At 41.2% G+C, this 25,260-nt stretch overlaps 1 protein-coding gene across 1 annotated transcript; it reads right to left on the bottom strand.

Moving 5' to 3' along the window:
- Positions 1–1,769: 1,769 nt before the first annotated feature.
- On the bottom strand, positions 1,770–25,260 carry LOC133364876 (mycocerosic acid synthase-like polyketide synthase). Its single transcript, XM_061585820.1, has 7 exons — positions 25,120–25,260; positions 16,190–16,288; positions 13,429–13,582; positions 12,298–12,458; positions 11,562–11,765; positions 9,711–9,892; positions 1,770–7,956 (listed from the first exon to the last, which is right to left on the bottom strand). Exons 2-7 carry the CDS (start codon positions 16,242–16,244, stop codon positions 2,392–2,394), a joined length of 6,321 nt encoding a protein of 2,106 aa, XP_061441804.1. The 5' UTR covers positions 16,245–16,288; positions 25,120–25,260; the 3' UTR covers positions 1,770–2,391.

Here is a 25,260-nt window from a genome sequence, read left to right as displayed (position 1 = left end):
AGTGTGGAAGTGGAATGGCCGTTTCAGTACATCCCTAATAAAAGCATCCCCACCCCTGGCTGTCCAGCTGCCTCTGGAATGTCCCCAGTGTCAGATAGCCCAGTACCACTCTAGGTAATTGGTAAATGAAAAGAAACATTCGGTTTAAACTAAAAATACTCTTCAGTATCAAGAAAAGGAGTCTATTCCTATTTCACTTTCTGTAGTGGGCGAGGGGGCCCCCATAGAAGTATCTCTTGGCCCTAACTGGAGGTGCTGAGGGCTGAACCTGAGGACCCTCAGCATGCAAAGCAAGTGATCTGTTACTGAGCTACACTCCTTCATCTCCAGGGTCCGAGACCCCTGTAAATGGTAGAATAATCCTAGCAATAAAACACATGAAGTGCATTGGCTATGTTTCACTCCTCCGCAGCTGGGGGTGGGCGTCTACCCTCCGCCCTGGGGGCCCTGCCCTTCTGGCCCACTTCGCCCTTTTTGGGTGGCATCCTGGGATTAAGCGTGTAGCCGGGTCTATTCCCTTCCACTAACCCCCCCCCGGCCTATGCCCCATTGCAGAAGCCAGGGGAGTGCCTCCTCCAGAAAGGAAAGGTGGTAAGCATAAGGAAGCACTAAAGGGAGATGCAGCACCTTCACAGCCCGGCTGGACTGTGCCCTCTTCTCATCCTGCACCCCCCCAGTCACCAACCCATTGGCTCCCTTGTCCAGCCCCAGACAATCCAGGCCTCCTGGGCCACCAAGTGACCAAATAGGGGGTGTGATGGAGCTGGTGCCCAGCACCCAATTCCCCTTCTATGTGGTGGGGTGAGGGGCTGATGATCTTTCCCACCCACCCCCACGGGGATCCCCTTGAGGAACCCTCAAGGAAAGAACGCAGCCAAAGGCCGCCTCGCCTGTGCTCTTGAGCCGCCCGTAATGCCTCGGATCTGCCGCTGTCTCCAGGCCTTGCCACCTCCGGGGAGCTGCTGCCGCCGCCACCGCTGCGCCCCACTGGGCCGCTCTCGATACCTCCAGAAGGCCTCCCCGGCCAGGAGCTCCGCTGCCGCCATCGCTGTAGGGCCTCCCACAGCCAAGAGCTGGCAGCCTCAACCCCGCCGAGCCAGGCGCCTCAACGCCGCCCAAGAAAAAACAAGGGAAGCCATGTGCGCCGGAGAGCTCCACATGCGCTGAATGCGCCACGCACGCCCTCAGAAGGCCTTGCCGCTGCCGCCGCCGTTAAACCTCCCCATTGTAAGGCCTCCCTCGGCTGGAGCCTCACCGTTGCAAGGCTGCTGAGCTGCATGCTTCGCCCGATGCTGCAAGGCCTCACCGCGCTGCAGGCCTTGCCGCGCCGAAAGCCTCACCGCCAAAATTCAAAGGAGGGCGGGAGGCTGGCGGAGCGGCCTTAAATGGCCTTCAGCAGCCCCGCCTCCTATTGTGTGTCACGCAGGTGCGCCAGCGCGCTGCGTGCACACACACATCCCCCACGATGGCGGCCTAGGCTTCGGCTGCGGCCGCAAACTCGCCCCTTAGCCCGGCAGGTACCGGGCGCGGAACGGGATTCTATGAAAGTGCATATAGTAGCCAAAATGCTGAATACAGAACTTCCCAGCCAATATATATACCCTCCAGCTAGTTTTGATTTGCACTGGTAGATCCACAGGTCCACATATGTTATATTTCCATATATAGGTCAATACAGATATTTGAATCCCACAAGTATTTATTTATACAAATAATGGTAATTTTTGTAACAGAAGAGTAACTGCCAAACAAAGAAAATTCCTAAAATCTGCAATTACTTTACATAAATACCCAGTTATAAATCTTCATTCATATTAATTATACTAAAGTTACACTTAATACATTTTCAGTACTGGTAAGTATAATACACAATTCACCTAGCAGCTAGCACTAAAAAGAAATCCATTGAACTTATATAATTTAGTGGTAGAAACTGAGGGCTACAATCATATGCACATTTCCCTTCAAATAAGTCTGATTGAATAGAGTGCAGGCTTATGAGGAAACAAGTATAGGATTGAATTCCATATTTATTTTCCCAAATAAAATCTTGTTGCACAATCAGAAGTCTGTAACTAAATGGAAATGTGTTGTGTAAAGAACTAGAAAGACATTCTATATACAATATGGACTTGCCCCACTTGTCAAGTGTAGGATGCAGTTACAGCTGTACTGCCACAAGCCACCTACTGCATGCTGTTGCTGCATCTTATCTATAGGACTGGGGTAATAGGCATGACCAGAGTTTTCCTGGAGAGAGAGAGATTTCCAAACGGGACTAATGCCATGGTAATCAAGGTGTTTTGAGGTCTGAATTGAACTTGCTATGAAAAAACTAAACATTCAACAGTTACTGATTATTAATTTGGTATAATGCTTGGAAATACATTTCTACAACCAGGTTCCAGCATCAGTACCTTCAGCTCCAAGAGAATCTCTTGTGTTAGAATTTTCTTTCAAGTATAGCATTAAAGTTGACACAGTCGAATGAGGATCAAGTAGTTTCATAAGCGGTATTTCCACCCTCCTTTCCACAAAGATACGATTCTGTAGAGTAGAGGCTAATTTAGAATCTATGCCCAATGATGAAAGTGATGTATGCATTGAAAGATCAACAGGCATGTCACTCAGGCTTTTCAAAAGTGTAATTACATAATCTACAGGTCTATTGAGAGAGAGATTATGGAATACAGCTTCACCAGTGAGTTCAAGACTACTACCCATCTCTTGAGAAACAAGGTCATGAAAACGACTCTTCAGTGACAAATTTTGGGATAAAACGTGTTCAACTAAAGTTTGAAAATTAAGTTTTACCACTGCTTGCTGAGGATTGTCCAAAATTAAGCTTCTTTTTAGATATTCATGAATGTCATTCATTTGAAGATCCTCTATTCCTTTGTTTTGTAGCATATTATTTTGATTGTGATGTGGATCTTGCAAGACTCCAAGATTTAAAGCACCCCAATTAATGGACTGTCCTGGAAGGCTGCTGTTTCTCCTGTACTGGCAGAAGAGATCCAGGAAGGAATTGGCAGCCGCATAGTTTGACTGTGTTGCATTTCCAAGGAATGATGAAACAGACGAATAACATACAAAGTGGTCAAGCTCCCTGCCTTGCATGGCACGATGAAGACTGATTGCCCCTGCTACCTTTGGTTTTAAAACTTCCTCAAAGTTAGACATATTGAGTGTTTCAAGAAGCCCATCGTGTAAAACCATAGCACTGTGGAATACACCTTTGATTGGACAGTTTGGGAAAAATTTACTGATAGCCTTGATAGCTTTCTCAACCTCAGAACTGAAAACAACATTACATTGCAGGCTGACTATTCTGCTCCATTCACAACGATCCTGGAGATCATTTATTTCTTTTTGCACCTCAGCATTCAGGTTTCTTTGTGAAAGTATTACAATGCGACCTCCTCCATTCTGGGCTACAAATTTTACAGTTTCTAAGCCAAGCCCAGTGAATCCATCTGTGACTATATAAACTGCATTCTGCTTAAACATTCTCTTATCTGTTTCAATCACTGGTATATCTGATATATTGCTGTCCTCCTCACTGTTTTTCAGTATTGCAACTGGTATACTCTTGCAGTTGAAATAGGATGCAGCATTATCTGACCTCTGAGACTTTCCTGCTTGCTGAAAAATGGAATATGGGATGTGTTTTAATTGTTTCATGTTCACTGATTTAAGCCAACAGTAGATCTCCTTCTGGGATCGTATCAGATATGCTTTTTGGAAAATGTGGATAAGACTGATTGTGTGAATGTGGATATTTTCGTAGTCATTCCCAATCAAATACCTCAAACATTCTGGCTCTTTGTTACCATAAACCAGTACAACATCTCGGAGATGGAAAAGACAGGTTAGGCCCTCTTTAAATATTTCATTTAGTGGAGGTAGAAAAATAAGGGCGTTACACTGATTAACACGTTGCCATAGACCAGTCAAATGGTTTGTAACTATTATTTTCCAACCTAATTCCTGAGCGTAAAAAGTAAGCACTTTGCACAAAACTGACTCAGGCTCAGTGGAAATAATACCTAATATTTCATTCTGTTTTGGCATTGGCAGTGTTTGTTGCAAAATCTCCCTTGCTACCCAGAAGAATGAAGTACATGGTATGTTTCTAAAGCATGGAAATTTTTGAGTATTGAAACAAACTGCTTCTGGAATAGTAATTCTTGACGCAGCAGAAACTGGATAACATGAAACAATATGGTCTCCCACTTTTACCTTTTTCACGGCAGTACCTGTGGCAGTTACAGTACCAGTAAAGTCTAGTGCTAATAGCTTGTGTTTATCTATTGTATTTTCATTCCAGTACAATGTTTTCCCAAACTTGCAGCTGGACACACTAACAGGAAAATAGTCTTCTGAGTGGATGCTTATTTTTTCAATTTGAACTTCAACACTGTAGTTGCCAATGCCAAGTTGAGTACATGAGTTGGCAACTTTAAGTGACAGATCATTCACATAATATGGATCTCCTGTGTAAAAAATGCACAGTTCTGAGTTCTGAAGTGGATGGGAAGGCATATTGAAAGCTGTGGCTTCAATCTGTGTGCGCCTAATTTCAGAACTGTAAATTCTTCCCTCATCAATCCAGACTTCTGGATAATCCTGTGCTTTATATTTTACTAAAACATCTGCTAAGGCTGAGATGTCTATTTTATTTGTAGAGCTGATATCAATAATCCGAAATGTGATTTCAGGGACTTCAACCACACATGATCGAGTCATGCCATACAAACCAAACCCAGTATTTATGTGGTCTACTTTGCTTTCTGATGTCCTGTAAGTGATTACTGTAATGGAACAACGGGGCTTCTTCTCCCGTAATGCAATAACAACTTGGCGAAATGCTTCACAGCATCTTACTGAATATTTAACCACTTTTTCTGGCAGAGTTTCATTCAGTTTTTGGATGCCCCACATAAACAGAACATCATTATATCCCTGCAGCTCCAAATTTATCTTACTTTGTGCATTGGTATCTGTTTTCTTTGCTGCCAGCAATTTGTCCCATTCCTGATATGTAACGAATCTAGACTCGCTATGTAAGTAATTCTTGAGCTGCTGTGCTATTCCAAATTTGTCAGCAAACACCACAACTCTAGGCGCTTTGGGCAGATTTTGCATTGTTTGATCAGAAGTTATTTCTTTCCACTTATTTTCAAACAAATAATCATTTCCTTTCCGGGGACTTTCATTTACCAAAGCGATCTGAACATGTCTCAGTTCTGCCAGAACAGAGCCATGTTTATCTGCAAAGCACCCACAGAACTCTAAGAAATTGTCAGTGGACTTGCTTGTTTTTAAATATACCATCATTTCCTCTTCCAAAGATCGAGCAACTACAAGACTGCTTATGCCAGAAGGAAAGGCTATTTTGCTCTTGGAGGTAACTGTAACTAGAGTACCCACCATTTGCAGAAAACAGTCTAAGAGGACTGGATGGATATGATACTCGTGCATTTCTTCTATTGTTTGTCCCTTCACTTTAATAATGGTTACAGCTTCTTTCAGGTCTTCACAATAATATACATCACTTAGCTGCCGGAAAGTAACGCCATAGTGGGTTCCAAACTGAGCCAATGCTTCATAAACCTCATCTTTGCTAACAACAGATCTACACCTCTGAAAAATGTCTTTCAAGGAAATGCTCTTTTCTTCAATTGATGTTTCAAGATTCTTTGTGACTTGTCCTGAGGCATAAACCATATTAGTTGAGCCAGATTGTATTCTGAACTTTGACACTCTTTGTTGTGACTCAACTTTTATCTTCAAAGCATGTAAATTTTCATTTAAAACACATGGTGCAGTAAAAAATACATTCATTTGACAAAAACCTAAGGGTATTTTTGGTCTTGAGCTAGTCATCACAGCTGCCAAAGCAAGTTCCACAAAACAGGTGACAGGAATTAAAGCAGTATTCTGGTTCTTGTTCTCATATAAATATGGTGTCAGGGCTTCTGAGACAGAACAAATGAATTCTGAGTTATCCATATTTGTACTGCAAATTAAAGGATGACTTGAGTTTGCACCTCTGTGGTTTGCTTGCTGGTTAATGCTCCAATGTGACATGAGTTTCTGATGATCAAACTGATATCTGGGATAGGCTGATGGTACACTTTCATAACCTTCATAAAAATGCTGCCAATCCACATTCAATCCCAATTCAAAAAGATCTCTTACTAGATTCACAAGAGTCACATATTCCCTATCGATCTGCAAGGAATGGAAAGCTCTTGTTTGCTTCCCTAATATGTCAATGATGTATCTCTGCAATGCTCTTTGAGGCCCAATTTCTACAAATACAATATTGTCTTTGCCTTTTACTGATGTCACTATGGCCTCGGCAAAACAAACAGGATCTCGAGCCTGCCTGGCCCAGTACTTGCCTGTAACAAAATCACCATCTGAAACAGCCTTCCCTGTTGCTGTAGAGATTAGGTCAATTTCTGGCTTCCCTTTATTTAATTCCGACAGACTTCCTGCCATCTCTGTTAGTACTGGATCCATCATGTGACTGTGATACGCAGCTGGCACATTTAAAGCATGAAGAAATATATTTCTTTTGCTGAAGTGCTCAGCTAGATCTTTCTGAATGGCATTGATAGAAGCGTCATCTCCTGATAACGTACAAGACAAAGGACTGTTAAATGCTGCAACACAGACTTTCCCTGAATATTTTCCAAGGGCCGCTGACACCTCTTGAACAGGGATGTTATCAACCACCAACATTCTGCCTCCAGTGACCTGAGCCTGCAGCCTGCTCCTGTGATAGATGACTTTGACAGCATCTTCCAGCGAAATCAAGCCAGCACAATGGGCAGCAGCTACTTCACCAACTGAATGGCCCACAGCAGCAATTGGCTTAATCCCCCAGTGTTGCAGGAGTGTAACCAGGGCCACCTGCAGTGTGAAGAGTAAGGGTTGTGCAGTTTCAGGCTTCAACAAATCATTGTGCTCACTTTCTGATAATTCCAAAAGTCTACTGGGTGAGAGCTGTTGAAATAATTGCTTGATTTCAATACATTTGTCTCTAAAGGTTGGTTCAGATTTCAGCAGGATTCTGCATATCCCTTTGAAATTCAGGTCATTACTGGAAAACACAAAAACCAAGCATGGAGGCTTTTTCAATGGAACAGTTTCCATTTCAGCTGCTGAAGTAAGCTGTTGCTCTAAGTGCTGGAGTGAGGATGCCACAAATGCTTTTCTGTATTTGTAATTTGTGTGACTTCTTCTACATGCAGATGTATAGGCCAGATTTGGGAGTGTTGCAGAGTCACTTGTGTTGAGGTACCTAGCTGTGTCTTTCATTGCCAGTTTGAGAGAATTTCCTGACGCTGCAGAGATTACAAATAATTCAACAGGCCTTTTGACTGGAGGAAGGACCCGGGTTTGTTTAAACTGTCTGACAACCACATGAGCATTGTTCCCCCCAAATCCAAAACAGTTGATCCCAGCTACTCTGCCAAATTCACTAGACTCCTCCCACTTCTCCACTGCTGTTGGGATGGAGAGATTCAGTTTCTCTGTATTTATGCTGCTGGTGATCTCTGAAAAGTGCAGGGAGGGAACTATCTTTCCATGGTGCATCATGAGAAGAACTTTGATTAATGTGGCTGCCCCAGCAGCTGACTCTGTGTGCCCAATGTTCCCTCTAACTGAGCCAATCTTGAGAGGGGGCAGACTAGGAGACCTCTTTTTACCAATGACATTGCCTAGGCTCTCTGCCTCAGTGGCATCTTCAGTAGGGATGCCTATACTATGTGTTTCAATGTACTGAACAACTGAAGGATCAACATGTGCTGGATAAATGCTTAATAATAATTTTTCTTGTGCTGCTTGAGATGATCTGGTGACTGGAGTGACAGATCTTCCATTCTGGTTGACTGCGGTGATGCTGATGACAGCCCATATTTTGTTGAATTCTTCCTGTGCCTGTTTGTGGAAGAATGAATATATTATTGTTTATTATTTCATATATTTATATACTGCTTAATACCAAGACAGTCTCTCAGCAGTTTACAAAAAATAACTACTATAAACAAACAACGAAACTGAAAAACTGCAATACCAAATAAAACAGTATTTGGTAGCTGAGTTGTTGCATAATGGGCCTCAACACACTGTGGTACTACCAGGAGTTTCCCTTTTCAACAGGCACAAAAAGTGGCCAACAACTTCGATTAACTTCTTAATCGAGTTAAAAAAATGCATTATAAAATGTATCATTAATTGCTAGTCTGAGCTACATAAGATCATGCAAGGAATACTTAATGTTATAAAGCATTAACAGCTCCTACAGCATAACTATATGTTTATTTTAACAGGGACAGCTCTGATCAATTTCGTTTAAGAGCAATATTTGGTCCTTTAAGCAACACTCAATCTTCTTCTCATGTGTAACTTCCTGTGATAAGTTTTCTCAAAATATGTTACTTTGGTGATGCATCTTCCAAGATCCATGATCCCACACTGTCCACTGCATGGCAGTAGGAGGGCTCAGCATATACAGCTTTCTGCTTAATTGTCTTTTTCCTGTATCAGTGTATTACACTTGAGCATTTTCTTACAGTACAAGGGCAGTAAGTTATTCAAGCCATTTGTTTCAGGGCATATTGGGGAAGCTGGTAATTATTATGTGGCAAATGTTGATTTTGTTAATGTTATACATTGTTATGGCTGCTGGCTGTCTATTTCTTAGTTGGGCAGCTTGCTAGTTAATAGTCTGGAAAATTTCATCAGTTGGAGCAAATTGAGGGAAAATCTGGTATAATCAGAACATCAGACTAAGACTGGGAATACCTAGGTTCAAATCCTCACTCAGTCATGAATCTAAATGGGTGACTTTGGATAAAACAAGAGGGTGGAGAATCATGTATGCATATCTGAAGACTGGCCCATAAAATATGAAATGGAAAACCATGTATTGGTTTCCTTGGACGTAAGGCAAGTTACAGGAGGTAAATCTCTAGTTCAGGGGACCATGCAAAGAAACAGCAGGGAAAAAGTAGTTAGCAATTTTGAAGACATAGCAACAAATGCAAAGTGCAAGATTCAGAAACTGTTTCTGGAGAACTGAGGTGAGTTAGCATCATGTGCTATCTTGAAGGAGTGCCTGTTTGCCTCCACTTATGCTCTGCTTGTTTTTTTTTTTTTAATAAAGCAAATATTACAAAGACAGCAAGTCTCTGGTGCTCTCTTTTCCAAAGGAAACAACCCAATCAGTAGTATAGTGGCAAATTCAGAAGTGCAGGGTCCCTTCATGACAGTCATACCACACCCCTTCAAAGCCATGCCCCTGTTCTACTTCCCCTGTATCCCTTCCTCTCCCTGTTGTCTCACAAGTCTGCACTCCACTACAACAGATGTCCATAGGAGCCAATCAGCATTAAAGGGGAGGCTGTGTGTTAGCTACTGAGAAGAGTCTCCTCAATGGCTGGCTCACATTCTTTCACTCTGATTGGCTTCAATCAGCAGAAAAGCACAAGGACTCTTTTCAATGGCTAACACACTCCATTTTCATGCTGATTGGCTTATACAGGGGGACCTGGCTGGGATCCTGCTCCCCAAAAGGTAACAGGTCTACAATCCCCCGCAACCTTGGATGACTACATCCCTGAACCCAATAGAGATATCCCTGGCATTTCTCACTGCTTTTGGTAATGGAGAGTGCAATATAAACACCCTACCTTTACCAGTGGCTTTAAAATAAGAACACCACAACCTTCTCCTCTTCCATAGCCATCTGCCTTTCTAGAGAAGGGTTTATTGGTTCCTTCTGGAGATAAATGTTTTGCTTTACTCAGAGATACAAACTTCCAAGGTTCTATGATGCAATTCACTCCTCCACAAAGAGCAGAGTCACAGTCTCCTATATCAAAGGTACATAAAAGCAAACAAAGCCAAAGTCATTAAAAGTTAAAAACTGGAATGACATAGCCATGAGGAGTTGACATGGCATCTGTGGCATGGTGATTTCTCTTGCGAAATATTTCTTAGACACATCTTTGTGACATCTCAAGAGTTTCAGAACATCCTCTCCTGGATCAGGCAGGACACAAATTTTGATTTTTTTTTCCACCTTGAGTTTTGTCTGAGATGTGTTAATAAAATCAATCACCTTTACTAAGCATGTCAACTCAATGTGGTTTTTTACATAACCACTAAATGGTTGTGTGAATTGGCTGTCAGGACTGCAGATTCTGTGGCTTAAAACTAATTCAGTTTCTAAAGCAAGGTAACCCAAATGGTGTCATTAGGAAAGTTAAGAATGATGTAGCCTATACAAATTATGAAAATTAGCATCCTTTTTCTGCTGATAATGATGGGAGGCAAAAGATAGGCATAGAATTGAAGCTCTGACCACTAGAAGTCCTGCTCAACTCCCCCCACCTCCTAACATTTTCCATGCATTGTCCACTTGCTTTCAAATCTCCTCCCAGCCTCCCAAAGCTAGAATTTGCTGAAAAGAAAGAAGCGATTCTCAGAACGGTAAATTCTGTATGATCATGATAGAGGTGCATAGAATTATGTGTTGTGTGGAGAAAGTGGATAGAGAGAAGTTTTTATCCCTCTGTCATACTGCTACAACTTGGGGCTATCCAATGAAGTGGAATGTGAAAAGATTCAGGAAAGTACTTCTTCACACAGTGCATACATGGATGGCTTTTAAAAAAGGATTACACATATTCATGGGGGATAAAGCTATCAGTGGCTATTAGCCATGATAACTATGTTCTGCCTCCATTGCCAGAGGCAGTATGCTTCCTAAAAAAACCAGTTGCTGAGAATCACAAGTGAGGATTGCAGGTGTGTTGCCTTTGTTTCCTGCTCATGGCTTCCCCTAGGCACCTGGTTGGCCACTGTGAGAATAGGATGCTGGACCAGATGGAACTCTGGCCTGGTCCCGCAGGCCTCTTCTGATGTTCTTAACACGCATGAGGAATAATATTAAGAAGTTAACTTCCAGTGAAATCTAAACCCATGACCTGCTGGAAGGAGAGAGTTTGGATTCGGTGGATCTTGGGCTTTCCCACGTGAGCCAAGGCTGAGCAGGCATTAATGCCAGCGTAAGACCGTCTGAACCAGAAATACTCTGGCATAAGACCCTCACCCTGGCTCAGCTGGCAAAATGTAAGCCAGCTTGTCCCAATAAAGAGGCATTGCAGAGGAGGTAAGGGGTGGGATGGGTCAAAGAGAGACATCTGTTCCAAACCTCTTTCATCTCAGCTATGTGACCTGTCAACCCGGCGGAACTTAAGCTGGCAAAAATGGTATTTTTAAAAGGCTTGTTTTTCCTCTGCAAGGCTCAGGCCTGCTCAGCCAGCAGCAGCCCAACTCCTGAATAGAGTTTGGAATAGCGGTAACTCACACCAGCTTAAATTAAGGCTGTGTTTCATTTATAGTAAATATGATTGACAACATGCAAATATGCTCAGCATATTTGTAAAACTGTTTCCCAAGGACTGATTCACAGTGACAAAACCCAAACTTTGATATTATAATGTGCATAATAAAAACCACAGTAACAGTCAGAATACCTTGTTTAATGGCTTTATAGCCAAGGTCCAAAGCAGAGAGAAATGAGGAGCAAGCTGTATCAATGACAAGTGATGGTCCAGTCAAATTAAAACGGCATGAAATTCGGTTAGCTGCTGTGCTCATTGCCGTCCCTGTGCCATTGTAATGATTTAGTTTGGCAACTCCCCTGCTAATTATAGATTCATAGTCTCGATTCATAAGACCTGTAAATAAAAAATGCTTATTTTTAAGATTAGCTTCACTCAAATCTATGTCTAGGAGTGGATTTTATTGTTCACTTCCTATCCTACACTTTTATCCTATGTTTCTTCTAAGGGGCTCAGGGAGCACATGTCTCTCCCTACCCTCTCAATTTAACCTCACATTCAATCTGACATTTAGATTATTCTGAGGGCCAAACTACATCACTCACATCTCTAGTCCTGGTGTGCAACAGTTCAGAAAAATTTATGGCTGGCATGTGAGCCCTGAGCCAGACTAGGATCATAGTACTGGTAGCAGTGGGGATTTTAACCGTTTGCATTTACCACAACACACCCATGCACTTACTAGTCTCAGTGGGATAAAAGCCCAGTGATCTTTGTAGCCCAGTACTGGCAGTCCTCCTGGCAAAGTAATTCTCTAGAGTTATTTAATATTGTCAATATAGCTGTGATGTTACAAATCACTGTTGCATGGATGTATGGTGCATGATATAAAAATGCAAAATCTTCTGCATCAAAACTACTATCTTACCAACAAAAACCCCAGTTTTGGTACCACTGATGTTTTCAGGAGTGAGTCCTGCATCTTCCAGTGCTCTGTAGGTACATTCCATGAGTAGCTTTTGCTGAGGATCCATACACTCTGCTTCCTCATTGTTAATGCCAAACAGCTGGTTATCAAATGCATTCAATCTAAAAATAAATTGAGAGTGTAATTCGCATCTCCATTTGCAAGCATTTACAATTAACCGAAGCCTAATACTGTGTGCTTTTGCACCAGCAAATAAATGGTTGAGAACAGGTCACAGCAATCGCTATCCCAGTGTCATTTTGTAGCCTGTAGCCGATGCAAATACCAATGCAGCGCCATGGCTTGGAATTATTGCACCAGGGAAAACAGCACTGTAGTGTCATGCAAACTGTCATGTGGGAGAGAACAGGGTTAAAATGGGATATAGCTGCCTTAGTCCCCAGGATATGATCTGAAGCAGGAATGGGGCACCTCCTGGCCCTGCTGGCTGGGAATGATGGGAGTTGGAGTCTAACAACATCTGGTCTGAAGGCACAGGAGGCTGCCACCTTGATGAAGCTAAGCAGGCGTGGGTTTGATCAGTGCCTGGCTGGGTGATTTCCTGGGAAACACAAGTATGCCACCTTGGGTTCCATGAGGGAAGATGGGATATAAAATAAATTTAAAAAACCAAATCAATAAATAGTCCTCCTGCTCAGGAACAAACGCATGCTACATGAGTCCTCCCTTGTCTCCCTGTCACAATGTAGGTAGAAAAGAGATGTATGTCATCGCGCTCCCACCCACATCCCAGATTGCAGCTGATGTGCAGAATGTGGGGGGAACACTAGCATTATAATGACATGTCATGCTTTTTTGGGGGGGGGGGTCAAGTTCACACAGTGTATAATTTCAACACCAGATTTGCACCAAAACCAGCTCACATAGTATGGAAATATATTTATTATAAATTACAGCACATTGTAATACAATCACATTGTGATCGCTCATTAAACATAAATATTTTTAAAGATTAATGTAGCATATATAACCTTAGCAATTAGCCAGTCAGTTCAGAGGGAAAGCATGACTTACTCCCAATTTGGAAGTTTAGAAAGTTTGAATGATTTATTAGCAAAATGTATGACTTACTCATTAAGAAGAGCAGCACGAGTTGTATGTATTTTGCCAGGTTGGTTGTCATCTGGATCATACCACTCTCTAATGTTAAATCTTTCTGGAGGTATTTCTGTAGTGCAGTTTCTGCCATTCTCTAGCACTTTCCAGAAATTGTCAATTCCTTCACCTATTGCATGGAGATTTAAATACACGTGTGGTGTTAAGGTGCTGGACTACGACCTGGGAGACCAGGGTTCGAATCCCCACACAGCCATGAAGCTCACTGGGTGACCTTGGGCCAGTCACTGCCTCTCAGCGTCAGAGGAAGGCAGTGGTAAAACCCCTCTGAATACCTCTTACCAAGAAAACCCTATTCATAGGGTCACCATCAGTCAGAATCTACTTGAAGGCAGTCCATTTCATTTTTCATGTACGTAGATGTGTTTAAATATATTGTTTTTGTTTTAAAAATATAACACCTGTCTTGGTCAATCTGTGTGAAACTTACACAAAAACCCAGCTTTCCCAAATTAAATTTGCACTGGTCAAATGTTACCTCTCCCAGAAAATTTGACCTTTTACTAAATCATACAATGCCATCACATTGTCCCTAATCTTTCTGCAAGATGCTTTATACCATATGATATATTTACAGATGATATCCATCTAGTGATGCAAGTGTATTATTGGGTTAACTTAACATTATTTCAGGGGTCCAATCTGTTATGGAAATATGCAGAGATACTCAGTGGTCTGAGCTGCGTGTGTGCCAGTATGCATATTTACCCAAGTACTAGGCTTTTACCCTGCATTTAGATCACTGAGACTTAAGACTTAGTAAAATAAGAAAAGCTACTTCATTTCTAGAAATACATAGTAGATAGGAAAGGCATACCTAGTTCTAACTAACTAACTAAGTTGGAGGTGCAACGCCCAGACTTGGGCGTTGCCCTTATGGCTCAGGAGAAAAAGCAAAGACAGAGATGTCTCCTCTCTCCTTGGATAGTCAAAGAAGAAGACAAAGGAAGGAGGGGCAGGTCAGCTTCCCTGAGCATATCAGTTTACAACAGAAGGAAGTTAGGCAGAGAATAGCACCAGTAAAGGTAGGCAAGCCTAGCCAGCTGGAGGACCCTAACTCTATCTTCCCTTTGGAATGCAAACAAAAGAACCCAAACAGGAGTTGCTCTTGCCCCACTTCCAACACAAGCCCCATTCATTCAAGCCCCATTCATGCGTGTGTGTGTACGTATATATATATTTGACTTCTTGTTACGTGCCTTCAAGTCGATTTCAACTTATGGCAACCCTATGGATCAGCAATAGCATCTGTTATAAACCACCCTGTTCAGATCTTGTAAGTTCAGGTCTGTGGCTTCCTTTATGGAATCAATCCATCTCTTGTTTGGCCTTCCTCTTTTTCTACTTTCTTCTGTTTTTCCCACCATTATTGTCTTTCCTAGTAAATCATGTCTTCTCATTATGTGTCCAAAGTGACTTAGAGGTACAATATTTGAGATCAACATGTAAAAATGAATCCTGTTGATACGACATCTCACAGGAGTCAGTCTTCTGCAGGCAAAAGACTATGATCTGAGGTGGACCAAGACTAATTTTCTGTGAACAAAATCCCTAGTTACTTAGTCATGATGTGTATTGGGATGTTCACTTACTGGTGGCAGAAATGTATTATTCTGGCGGCCAGAAGTGAGCAAATTTAAGTTGTTTATTCAGCCAAACTGAAACACAGCAGTGTAATGGCAAATTCAGAAGTGCAGGGTCCCTTCATGTTGATCACAGCTATGCCCTCTTCCCCCTCTTTTGCTGCTGGGTTTACAATGAGATTATTGTTATATCCCCAGGAGGTAATAATCATGAAAGGGAAGAGTGTTCGCTACTGAGCAGACTCTTCTTAGTGGCTGACTCACTTCCTTTCACTCTGATTAGCTCCAGTCAGCAGGAAAGGACAAGGAAGCATGTTAGAAGACTCTTGTCAGTGGCAAAACATCCCCTTTTATGCTGATTGGCTTGTAGGATGCTGGAGACATAGAGACCCTGCTTCCAAAACAGTAAGGGGTCTAAGACACACACCCCCTGCAAGACTTAGGGGGATGACTACACCCCTGGAAACAGTACCAAAAGATTTCCTAACCCCGTAGCCTCTCAGACTTTTTCAAAAGAGAAGTAAGGAGAGGGAATACTGAGTTGTAATCAACCTTAGCCATAGTAGACCCACGGAAATTAATAGACATGACTAATTTAGATCCCTTAATTTCACTGGGTATATCTCTCTGAGTGTATCTTAGTTGGACACAGAACAATCTCTTTAAATCCCCTCACCTTTTTTTATGGGGTTCTCTAGTCAGAGCACAAACTGTTCAAAGTTCAGGGAGGCAAATATTAATTAACTGATATCTGCTGCTGTTGTGAAAGGAGATCAAACATTAAAAGATATTTGAAGAGATGCAAAATTCTAAGTTTTTTATGAACAAGCCTGACAGAATTTCCATCTGGCTTCAAAATATCACAATCACTTCTCCATGCTTATGCCGGAGATTTACACTGTTCATTCAAAGTATTAAAGTGTTAAAAGGTTTCCAGCACAAATTTAAATACCAGCATCTCTTAACAACTAGTGTTGAGTTTTCAGTTTGTTTTTACCTGAGATCATGTGAAAGCTTTGCACTGTGCAACCTTTCTGAAAACAATTACCATATGCTGTAAAATAACCATATAATGTAAAAGAAACAATGAAACATTTCTTCTACCACTATGTTTTTAATTCTCAAATACTTACCTCCGGGAAAGTTGCATCCTATCCCCACAATAGCTATTTCATTCTCAGTTGCCATCTTTATTTTTCTATTTATACTAGTCACTGAATAGGGCAATCATCCTATGGAAAGAAAGTAGAGTTTAATTTAATTTATTACATTTATATTCCACTTCTTCTCTAATGAGCTCAAAGTGGCTCTGCTCTCTCCATTTTATCCTCATAACAACCCTGTAAGGTTGGTTAGGCTGAGAAACTGTGACTGGTCTGAGGTCATCCAGTTAAATTTATGGCTGAGTGTAGATTTGAACTCTGGTCTGCTGGGTCCTAGCCCAGCCCTTTAACCGCTACACCACACTGGCTCCATTTATAATATAAATACTATACATATTTGTTTTTAATTTGTTAGTCTTGGCAATTTACCAACAGAGTACACTAAGTAATATCCCTGGATGAAGATCTGGGTTATTAAATATGAATTGTTGTTGAAGTTGCTGTTACAGCTGTTTTGGGCGGTATCAATGTTGCCTTGATATAATGTTATGTTGCAATATACAAAGTGGACAGCAGGTGGCAACCTACAGATAACAGAGATGACCAAACATGCTTATGACCACAAAGAAAGAGAAAATTCAAGATGTTGGCTGAAGTAAAAGGATGAGATCCTGATACCTGCTTAAGAAAATAGGCAGTTCTACAAAGACTGAGACTGTATGCAGGATATGCTTATATGAGTGGCTGCTGACAAGCAAGTAGATTAAATGATGTAAAAAGACTCTGCTGAGCCCCGAGGGACAGACTGTGAGGAACCCTGCGTTTGGAGAGCATCTGAAATCCTGAGGTAAACTCTAAAGTGTGGGGTGCCTACTGAAGTGAGAGTAGCTCAGTTCAGCTCTTACTTCGACGGAGTCAGCTGTGTACAGTAAGATGTTGGGAAAATGCTTCCAGAGGAGAAATCACATTAGGATCTGTTTCTTCAATTTATCTCCTGCCTTTAAACGTTCAAGGTGGCTTTTACAGGATCAGATGTTTTGCTGTTGTTAGTTGTACAATTTTCCAGAGTTACATTTTCTCTGTTCTTTTTGCCACCACCACCCTTTCCTTTTTCCTAGTCCCTTGGCCACTTTGTTATTTCAAATATTTTTGGACATAAATATTGAGGAACTTACAAACACGCACCTCCTGTATGCTGTAACAAGCAGCACATTAAATTTGCCCCACAGAAGGCAGGAGAAGTGGGTTGGCATGCAATGGGAACCAAGGGGCAGAAGCAGAGTATAATACAGAGTATATGTGGTTTGCATGCAGAAGGTCGCAGGTTCACTTCTTGTTATTAGACACATATGCTGCTTTCTGTCACAAAAACAGAAACTAGTAATCTAATCATTAAATGGTTTGGGAAATTGTAATAAACCCGTTTCAGGGGATAGCAAAGAAAATATTGATGGGTCTACTCTGAGTACAACTTAGACTGTGCACATGCTAACCCACTTGTAACAGATAAATGTAGTTTTTCTCAATCCAGAATTGTTCACTCTTGTCCTCAAGATGCTGCTTTCAACCTATATTGATTCTATATCCTGCCATCTGCAAATGTAATTAAGAACATAAGAACATAAGAAGAGCCTGCTGGATCAGGCCAGTGGCCCATCTAGTCCAGCATCCTGTTCTCACAGTGCCTGGGGGAAGCCCGCAAGCAGGACCCGAGTGCAAGAACACTCTCCCCTCCTGAGGCTTCCGGCAACTGGTTTTCAGAAGCATGCTGCCTCTGACTAGGGTGGCAGAGCACAGCCATCATGGCTAGTAGCCACTGATAGCCCTGTCCTCCATGAATTTGTCTAATCTTCTTTTAAAGCCATCTAAGTTGATGGCCATCGCTGCCTCTTGTGGGAGCGAATTCCATAGGTTAACTATGCGCTGAGTAAAGAAGTACTTCCTTTTGTCTGTCCTGAATCTTCCAACATTCAGCTTCTTTGAATGTCCACGAGTTCTAGTATTATGAGAGAGGGAGAAGAACTTTTCTCTATCCACTTTCTCAATGCCATGCATAATTTTATACACTTCTATCATGTCTCCTCTGACCCGCCTTTTCTCTAAACTAAAAAGCCCCAAATGCTGCAACCTTTCCTCGTAAGGGAGTCGCTCCATCCCCTTGATCATTCTGGTTGCCCTCTTCTGAACCTTTTCCAACTCTATAATATCCTTTTTGAGATGAGGCGACCAGAACTGTACACAGTATTCCAAATGCGGCCGCACCATAGATTTATACAATGGTATTATGATATCGGCTGTTTTATTTTCAATACCTTTCCTAATTATCGCTAGCATGGAATTTGCCTTTTTCACAGCTGCCGCACACTGGGTCGACATTTTCATCGTGCTGTCCACTACAACCCCGAGGTCTCTCTCCTGGTCGGTCACCGCCAGTTCAGACCCCATGAGCGTATATGTGAAATTAAGATTTTTTGCTCCAGTATGCATAATTTTACACTTCTTTATATTGAATTGCATTTGCCATTTTTCTGCCCATTCACTCAGTTTGGAGAGGTCTTTTTGGAGCTCTTCGCAATCCCTTTTTGTTTTAACAACCCTGAACAATTTAGTGTCATCAGCAAACTTGGCCACTTCACTGCTCACTCCTAATTCTAGGTCATTAATGAACAAGTTGAAAAGTACAGGTCCCAATACCGATCCTTGAGGGACTCCACTTTCTACAGCCCTCCATTGGGAGGACTGTCCGTTTATTCCTACTCTCTGCTTTCTGCTTCTTAACCAATTTCTTATCCACAAGAGGACCTCTCCTCTTATTCCATGACTGCTAAGCTTCCTCAGAAGCCTTTGGTGAGGTACCTTGTCAAACGCTTTTTGAAAGTCTAAGTACACTATGTCCACTGGATCACCTCTATCTATATGCTTGTTGACACTCTCAAAGAATTCTAATAGGTTACTGAGACAGGACTTTCCCTTGCAGAAGCCTTGCTGGCTCTGCTTCAGCAAGGCTTGTTCTTCTATGTGCTTAGTTAATCTAGCTTTAATAATACTTTCTACCAGTTTTCCAGGGACAGAAGTTAAGCTAACTGGCCTGTAATTTCCGGGATCCCCTCTGGATCCCTTTTTGAAGATTGGCGTTACATTTGCCACTTTCCAGTCCTCAGGCACGGAGGAGGACCCAAGGGACAAGTTACATATTTTAGTTAGCAGATCAGCAATTTCACCTTTGAGTTCTTTGAGAACTCTCGGGTGGATGCCATCCGGGCCCGGTGATTTGTCAGTTTTTATATTGTCCATTAAGCTTAGAACTTCCTCTCTCGTTACCACTATTTGTCTCAGTTCCTCAGAATCCCTTCCTGCAAATGTTAGTTCAGGTTCAGGGATCTGCCCTATATCTTCCACTGTGAAGACAGATACAAAGAATTCATTTAGCTTCTCTGCAATCTCCTTATCGTTCTTTAGTACACCTTTGACTCCCTTATCATCCAAGGGTCCAATTGTCTCCCTAGATGGTCTCCTGCTTTGAATGTATTTATAGAATTTTTTGTTGTTGGTTTTTATGTTCTTAGCAATGTGCTCCTCAAAATCTTTTTTAGCATCCCTTATTGTCTTCTTGCATTTCTTTTGCCAGAGTTTGTGTTCTTTTTTATTTTCTTCATTTGGACAAGACTTCCATTTTTTGAAGGAAGACTTTTTGCCTCTAAGAGCTTCCTTGACTTTGCTCGTTAACCATGCTGGCATCTTCTTGGCCCTGGCGGTACCTTTTCTGATCTGCGGTATGCACTCCAGTTGAGCTTCTAATAGAGTGTTTTTAAACAACTTCCAAGCATTTTCGAGTGATGTGACCCTCTGGACTTTGTTTTTCAGCTTTCTTTTTACCAATCCCCTCATTTTTGTGAAGTTTCCTCTTTTGAAGTCAAATGTGACCGTGTTGGATTTTCTTGGCAATTGGCCAGTTACATGTATGTTTAATTTAATAGCACTGTGGTCACTGCTCCCAATCGGTTCAACAACACTTACATCTTGCACCAGGTCCCGGTCCCCACTGAGGATTAAGTCCAGGGTTGCCGTCCCTCTGGTCGGTTCCATGACCAACTGGTCTAGGGAATAGTCATTTAGAATATCTAGAAACTTTGCTTCTTTGTCATGACTGGAACACATATGCAGCCAGTCTATGTCCGGGTAGTTGAAGTCACCCATTACTACCACATTTCCTAGTTTGGATGCTTCCTCAATTTCATATCTCATCTCAAGGTCTCCCTGAGCATTTTGATCAGGGGGACGATAGATCGTTCCCAGTATTAAGTCCCTCCTGGGGCACGGTATCACCACCCACAACGATTCTGTGGAGGAGTCTGCCTCTTTTGGGGTTTCGAGCTTGCTGGATTCAATGCCTTCTTTCACGTATAGAGCGACTCCGCCACCAATATGTCCTTCCCTGTCCTTCCGATATAGTTTATATCCAGGGATAACCGTATCCCACTGGCTTTCTCCATTCCACCAGGTCTCCGTTATGCTCACTATATCAATGCTCTCCTCTAAGACCAAGCACTCCAGTTCTCCCATCTTGGTTCGGAGGCTCCTAGCATTAGTGTACAGGCACTTGTAAGCAGTGTCTCTCTTCAAGTGTCTTTGGCACTTGTGGTTAGGCCTGTGGTAATTTTGCTCTTCTGAATTTATATCCTGTGCCCCTGCTCTCACAATGCCTACTTCTAGGCCTACCCCTTTTAAAATTTCATCATTTCTTTGGTTTTTATCCCAGGGGGGAGGTTTATTCCGAACCGGACCTTTCTCAGCTCCTGTCGGGTTTCCCCCCTCAGTCAATTACTTGATGTGCGTTTGAATATCTTCCTCTTGATTAGGTTATCCAAACTTTTTCCTCCCTACACATGTCCCAGGTGAATGAAGAATGGAGTGGTGATTGCAATCTTGGTATACCCCACCCAAATGCCATTGGGCAGGTATGGATACATCCTCTCCAGGACTACCTACATCTGTTTTCAAATGGACACACTGCAGGGTAATACAGAATCAATCTGCAATAAACTTTTATTTTTGGAATGAAACCAGTTCCTCAATAAGTGCTTTTCAGGGGCAAAAAATATGCAACAGATCTAGATTGTGTGGACTATAAAGAAAAATAATTGTGTGGAGGACACCAGGGCCAAGGAATGCTATGTACTGCATCCATAATGCTTCTAATTAATTTTTGAAAGAAGAATCCACTTCAGCTCCTCATGAAACATTATTACCCCTAAGAACAGTCACACAAAAAAAGAGATCTCTGTGGGCAATTCTATGCAGAGCTGGGCATGCTTAAGCCTCTGCATAGGATCAGGCTATAGATTTTCCAGTATCCTAAATGGTTATGTGAATCTCTTGGTTATCTGAACATTATCTTGGTTATCTGAACGTTATCTGCCACCCTGGGCTCCTGCTGGGAGGAAAGGCAGGATATAAATCAAATAATAAATAAATAAAATAAATTCTTTATGTAGCCTTGTGTCTGCATATGTATGAGTGGTTGGTTGATATGTTTGAGGTAGTGAATGATTATAATGGTTGCATGGACTAGATGGTGAATGGTTGTATTGTGCTATGTTGATTGTTATTTATATTATACTGCTTGTAATACTCTGACTTTTATATTGTGTTTATGTACATATATATATTGTTCATGTATTTTGCTTTGTAAATTAATTTGGTATGGTTTTTATTGTACCTTGTGTATTCTATTGTAAACCGCTTTGAGATCTTTCAGATAGTGAACGGTCTATAAATTGAAATATCATCATCATTATCAAACAGTCTCCATTGATTCTAGAATAAAATGAAATGTGTATATAGCCTTAGTCAATATAATCACATCATAATCAGATTATTCCACTTTCCCTAACCTCATAATGGTTGGATCACTGTCTTTATGACAGAAAACACTGTCTAATAACAACACAGCCTTAGAATTTTCTTTCCAATTCCTTTCATTTTTCTGTCCAGTGCAATTTCAGCCATTGACAGCCTGTTTTGCTAAGCATGCAATAAAGTGCGTACTTGTTATACTTTTATGTGAGGAGCTGTTCCTAAAAAACAATAGTATTAAAAAATCTAACCAGGGAGTGCTTCTAGGCTGTCGCTATTTTAGGGTAAACTTTAATCACACACTGACAAATCCAGGTTGTGCAATCAGACTTCATTTGAAGCTCTTAAGAACATGAGATCCTGCTGAATCAGGCCCATCTAGTCTAGCAGCCTGTTCACACAGTGGCCAACCACATGTCTTTGGAAGCCTGCAAGCAGAACCGGAGCACAAGAGCATTCTCAACTCCTGTGGTTTCCAGCAACTGGCATTCAGAAGCATGTTGCCTCCAACTGTGGAGGCAGAGCCAGCTGTCATGGCTAGTAGGTCCTAATAATTTGAAGAGGACAAATATTGGTAGGAATGTAGTAATCTGGTTTTTATAGGGTAAAATTGTTATTATAGGCTGCAGCAAGTCTCTTCTCTTGGAGATTTCTTTTCAGTTCTTTCCAGTTTCTGTGCATAAGCATCCTATTTTGGCTAACCTGGAAATAAAGTGAGCAGTTGTACCCACTTTACTCCTTACAAAAGATAGAAAAAGCTATTCTCTTTGATCAGGAGATACCAAAGACTATCCAATAAAAATAATAAAATCCCACTCACATCACATGTCTTATGCGGGCATTGAAACAAGATTCCATTCCAAGACTGAATTGTGGTGAACTCTCACTCAAATTAAGTCCTGATAAAAACCATCCCATTTGTTGCATTCTTCTTGAGCTTATCACACCCACGCAGCAGATAGTTTGTTATGTTAATGTATTAATGTTAAGGATTTATAACTAGCTGTACAAGTGCCTATACTTTGTTTTATTATATTTTAATTCAATTGTTTTCTGCATTACACTTCTGATTTAAAATTTATAATTACCATTTGTATCCCTTACTTCCCAGGACAATTTTGCTATAATGACAAACTATAACAGAGTATTAGTAAACTAGGGAGTTAGATTATTATCAAAATCAAATTGCAGAAACAGCTGGCAACTGTTTAGGAATGCAGCAAATCTGCTGTGGCAAGAACAGAGGAGGAAGGCATCCTCCCTTTGCGATGGAATGCAGAGAGCCTCTGCCTTTGCTGATGATTAACATTGTAGTCACAGTGTAATGAACGTGAGGATCCTCCCAGCTGCCAGCTCCCACATCCATATGAAAGCATCTTAATGACATAGAAGCTCTCCTGAATAAAACCAAACCTCTATTTATGCGCCAACTTTCTGTTTCCAACAGTTGCCTAGCCAGATGCTTCTGGGCAGTTTACGAGTAGACTGGGGTGCTTCTATACTTGCTATTTTTGGGTGGGATTCAATAATCTCTGGTTGTGCTATTAAAGTTGATTTGGCACTCTTGCACAACAAACCCATTTCCCCTGAAAGCTAGACTTTTTGCAGTAAGGATTATGATGGGCAAATGCACTGGATGAAAGTGTAGGATAATGTTGTATAACCTCCGTGCAAACAAATAAGAATGAGTGCTTAATAACTAGTTGACATCATCTAACTTTCCCAGGAAGGCAAAAGTCTTTCTCTGTTATTTGTCTTAGTACCTTGTATTTATGGGTACCCTTGTTAATTTTCCTTACTAATACCAATTGGTAGATAAATCCTTCATGAATTGGTTTGATCACTTTTTAAACCACTTAAGACAATGCCATTACTATCAGTGAATTCTGTAAGTAAATTTTTAAATAAAAGGTTTCTTTATTTGCACCCTCATGATTCTAGGTCAAAGTTTATGTAATGCTCACCCTTCATCTCTGTAGGTGATGGTCTAAGTATACTCTTTTGAGTATTGCAGACAAATGTAACACTCTCATGTTCCCGTATTAGGAAATTCAGATTGATCTGAAATTTCTGGAATAATAGACTTCAGGTAAAGAAAGAATAATTCCCTGTGTTCTACTCATATTATCTGAAAATATGTAAATATGCATGTTGATCCTAAGTATACTGTATAGTGTTAAGAAAATAAACCTATGCACATTTGTCTGAAAGAAAGCCCTAATGAACATAGTGGAGCTTCCATGTGAGTAAACATGAATTGTGCTGCATATCCCCTTGCCTTTAGCATTGCCTTTAGCATTTGCACATAAGGAAGCTTAAAACTGCAGTTGATACTGCCCCCCTATCCCCAGCCGTTACAGTCCAGCCAAAATTAGATCCTATTGAGTTCTATTGGTTTCATTGGGAAAATTGAACATGTACTTAAACCTCTCCAACTGAAACCATAGAACCTTAATGCTCAGCTTGCCTTGATAATCCCCAGTTTCCTTATGGAAATTGTAAAGCAATTGTTATGCCTTCCCTATAAAATACGCTCTTATAATGGAAAGACTGATGCTGAACCATCCTCAATAAGAGCACATTTTAGGCACATTTCAAAAGCAGCTGAATAATTGCGCAGATGTAAATAAAGCATGTCTTATAAATTATATAAGCAGTTAGCAACACACAAGTAAAACATTAACTTCATGATTTAAAAAAACTTTAGATGGGCAAAACATTTGATATATACACACCAACTGTGTGTGATGGAGGCAAAGTGGTCCTGGATGCCTATTTCTACAAAACACTGTAAATACAAGTTATGTTCATGTTAATGAGAATGTAACTAGAGCCACAGAATTGAATCCTAACTATAATTTCCAAATGGAAAAGACCTGTTTGATTCATCTACATATAATATATATGCACATAAACCAAACATTATAAGCAGATATTCACATAAACAGAAGCATTAAGATATATGCATAATGTAGATTGTTAGTATAAAGCTACTTGTAGCATTCTGTTTACATATTTAAGACATCACACAAACATATATAAAGTCCATGCTCTCTTTTGTTTGTTTCTGCAGTAAACTATTTCTCTGTTTCAATAAGACCTACCTGAGGCTTGGATAGTTCAGGTCCCATGTGCTCTTTATAAGGATCAGTTATAACCAAAGAGACAAATAATTCCAGTGGCAAAGAATCCCCATTCTTAACTATCTGTACAACACTCTATGGCTTCCCTAGCTGTCCTTCAGA

Source organism: Rhineura floridana, chromosome 10, assembly GCF_030035675.1.
Source record: "Rhineura floridana isolate rRhiFlo1 chromosome 10, rRhiFlo1.hap2, whole genome shotgun sequence".
NCBI classification, from domain to species: Eukaryota; Metazoa; Chordata; class Lepidosauria; order Squamata; family Rhineuridae; genus Rhineura; species Rhineura floridana.
This window is presented reverse-complemented; position numbering and strand designations above follow the sequence as displayed.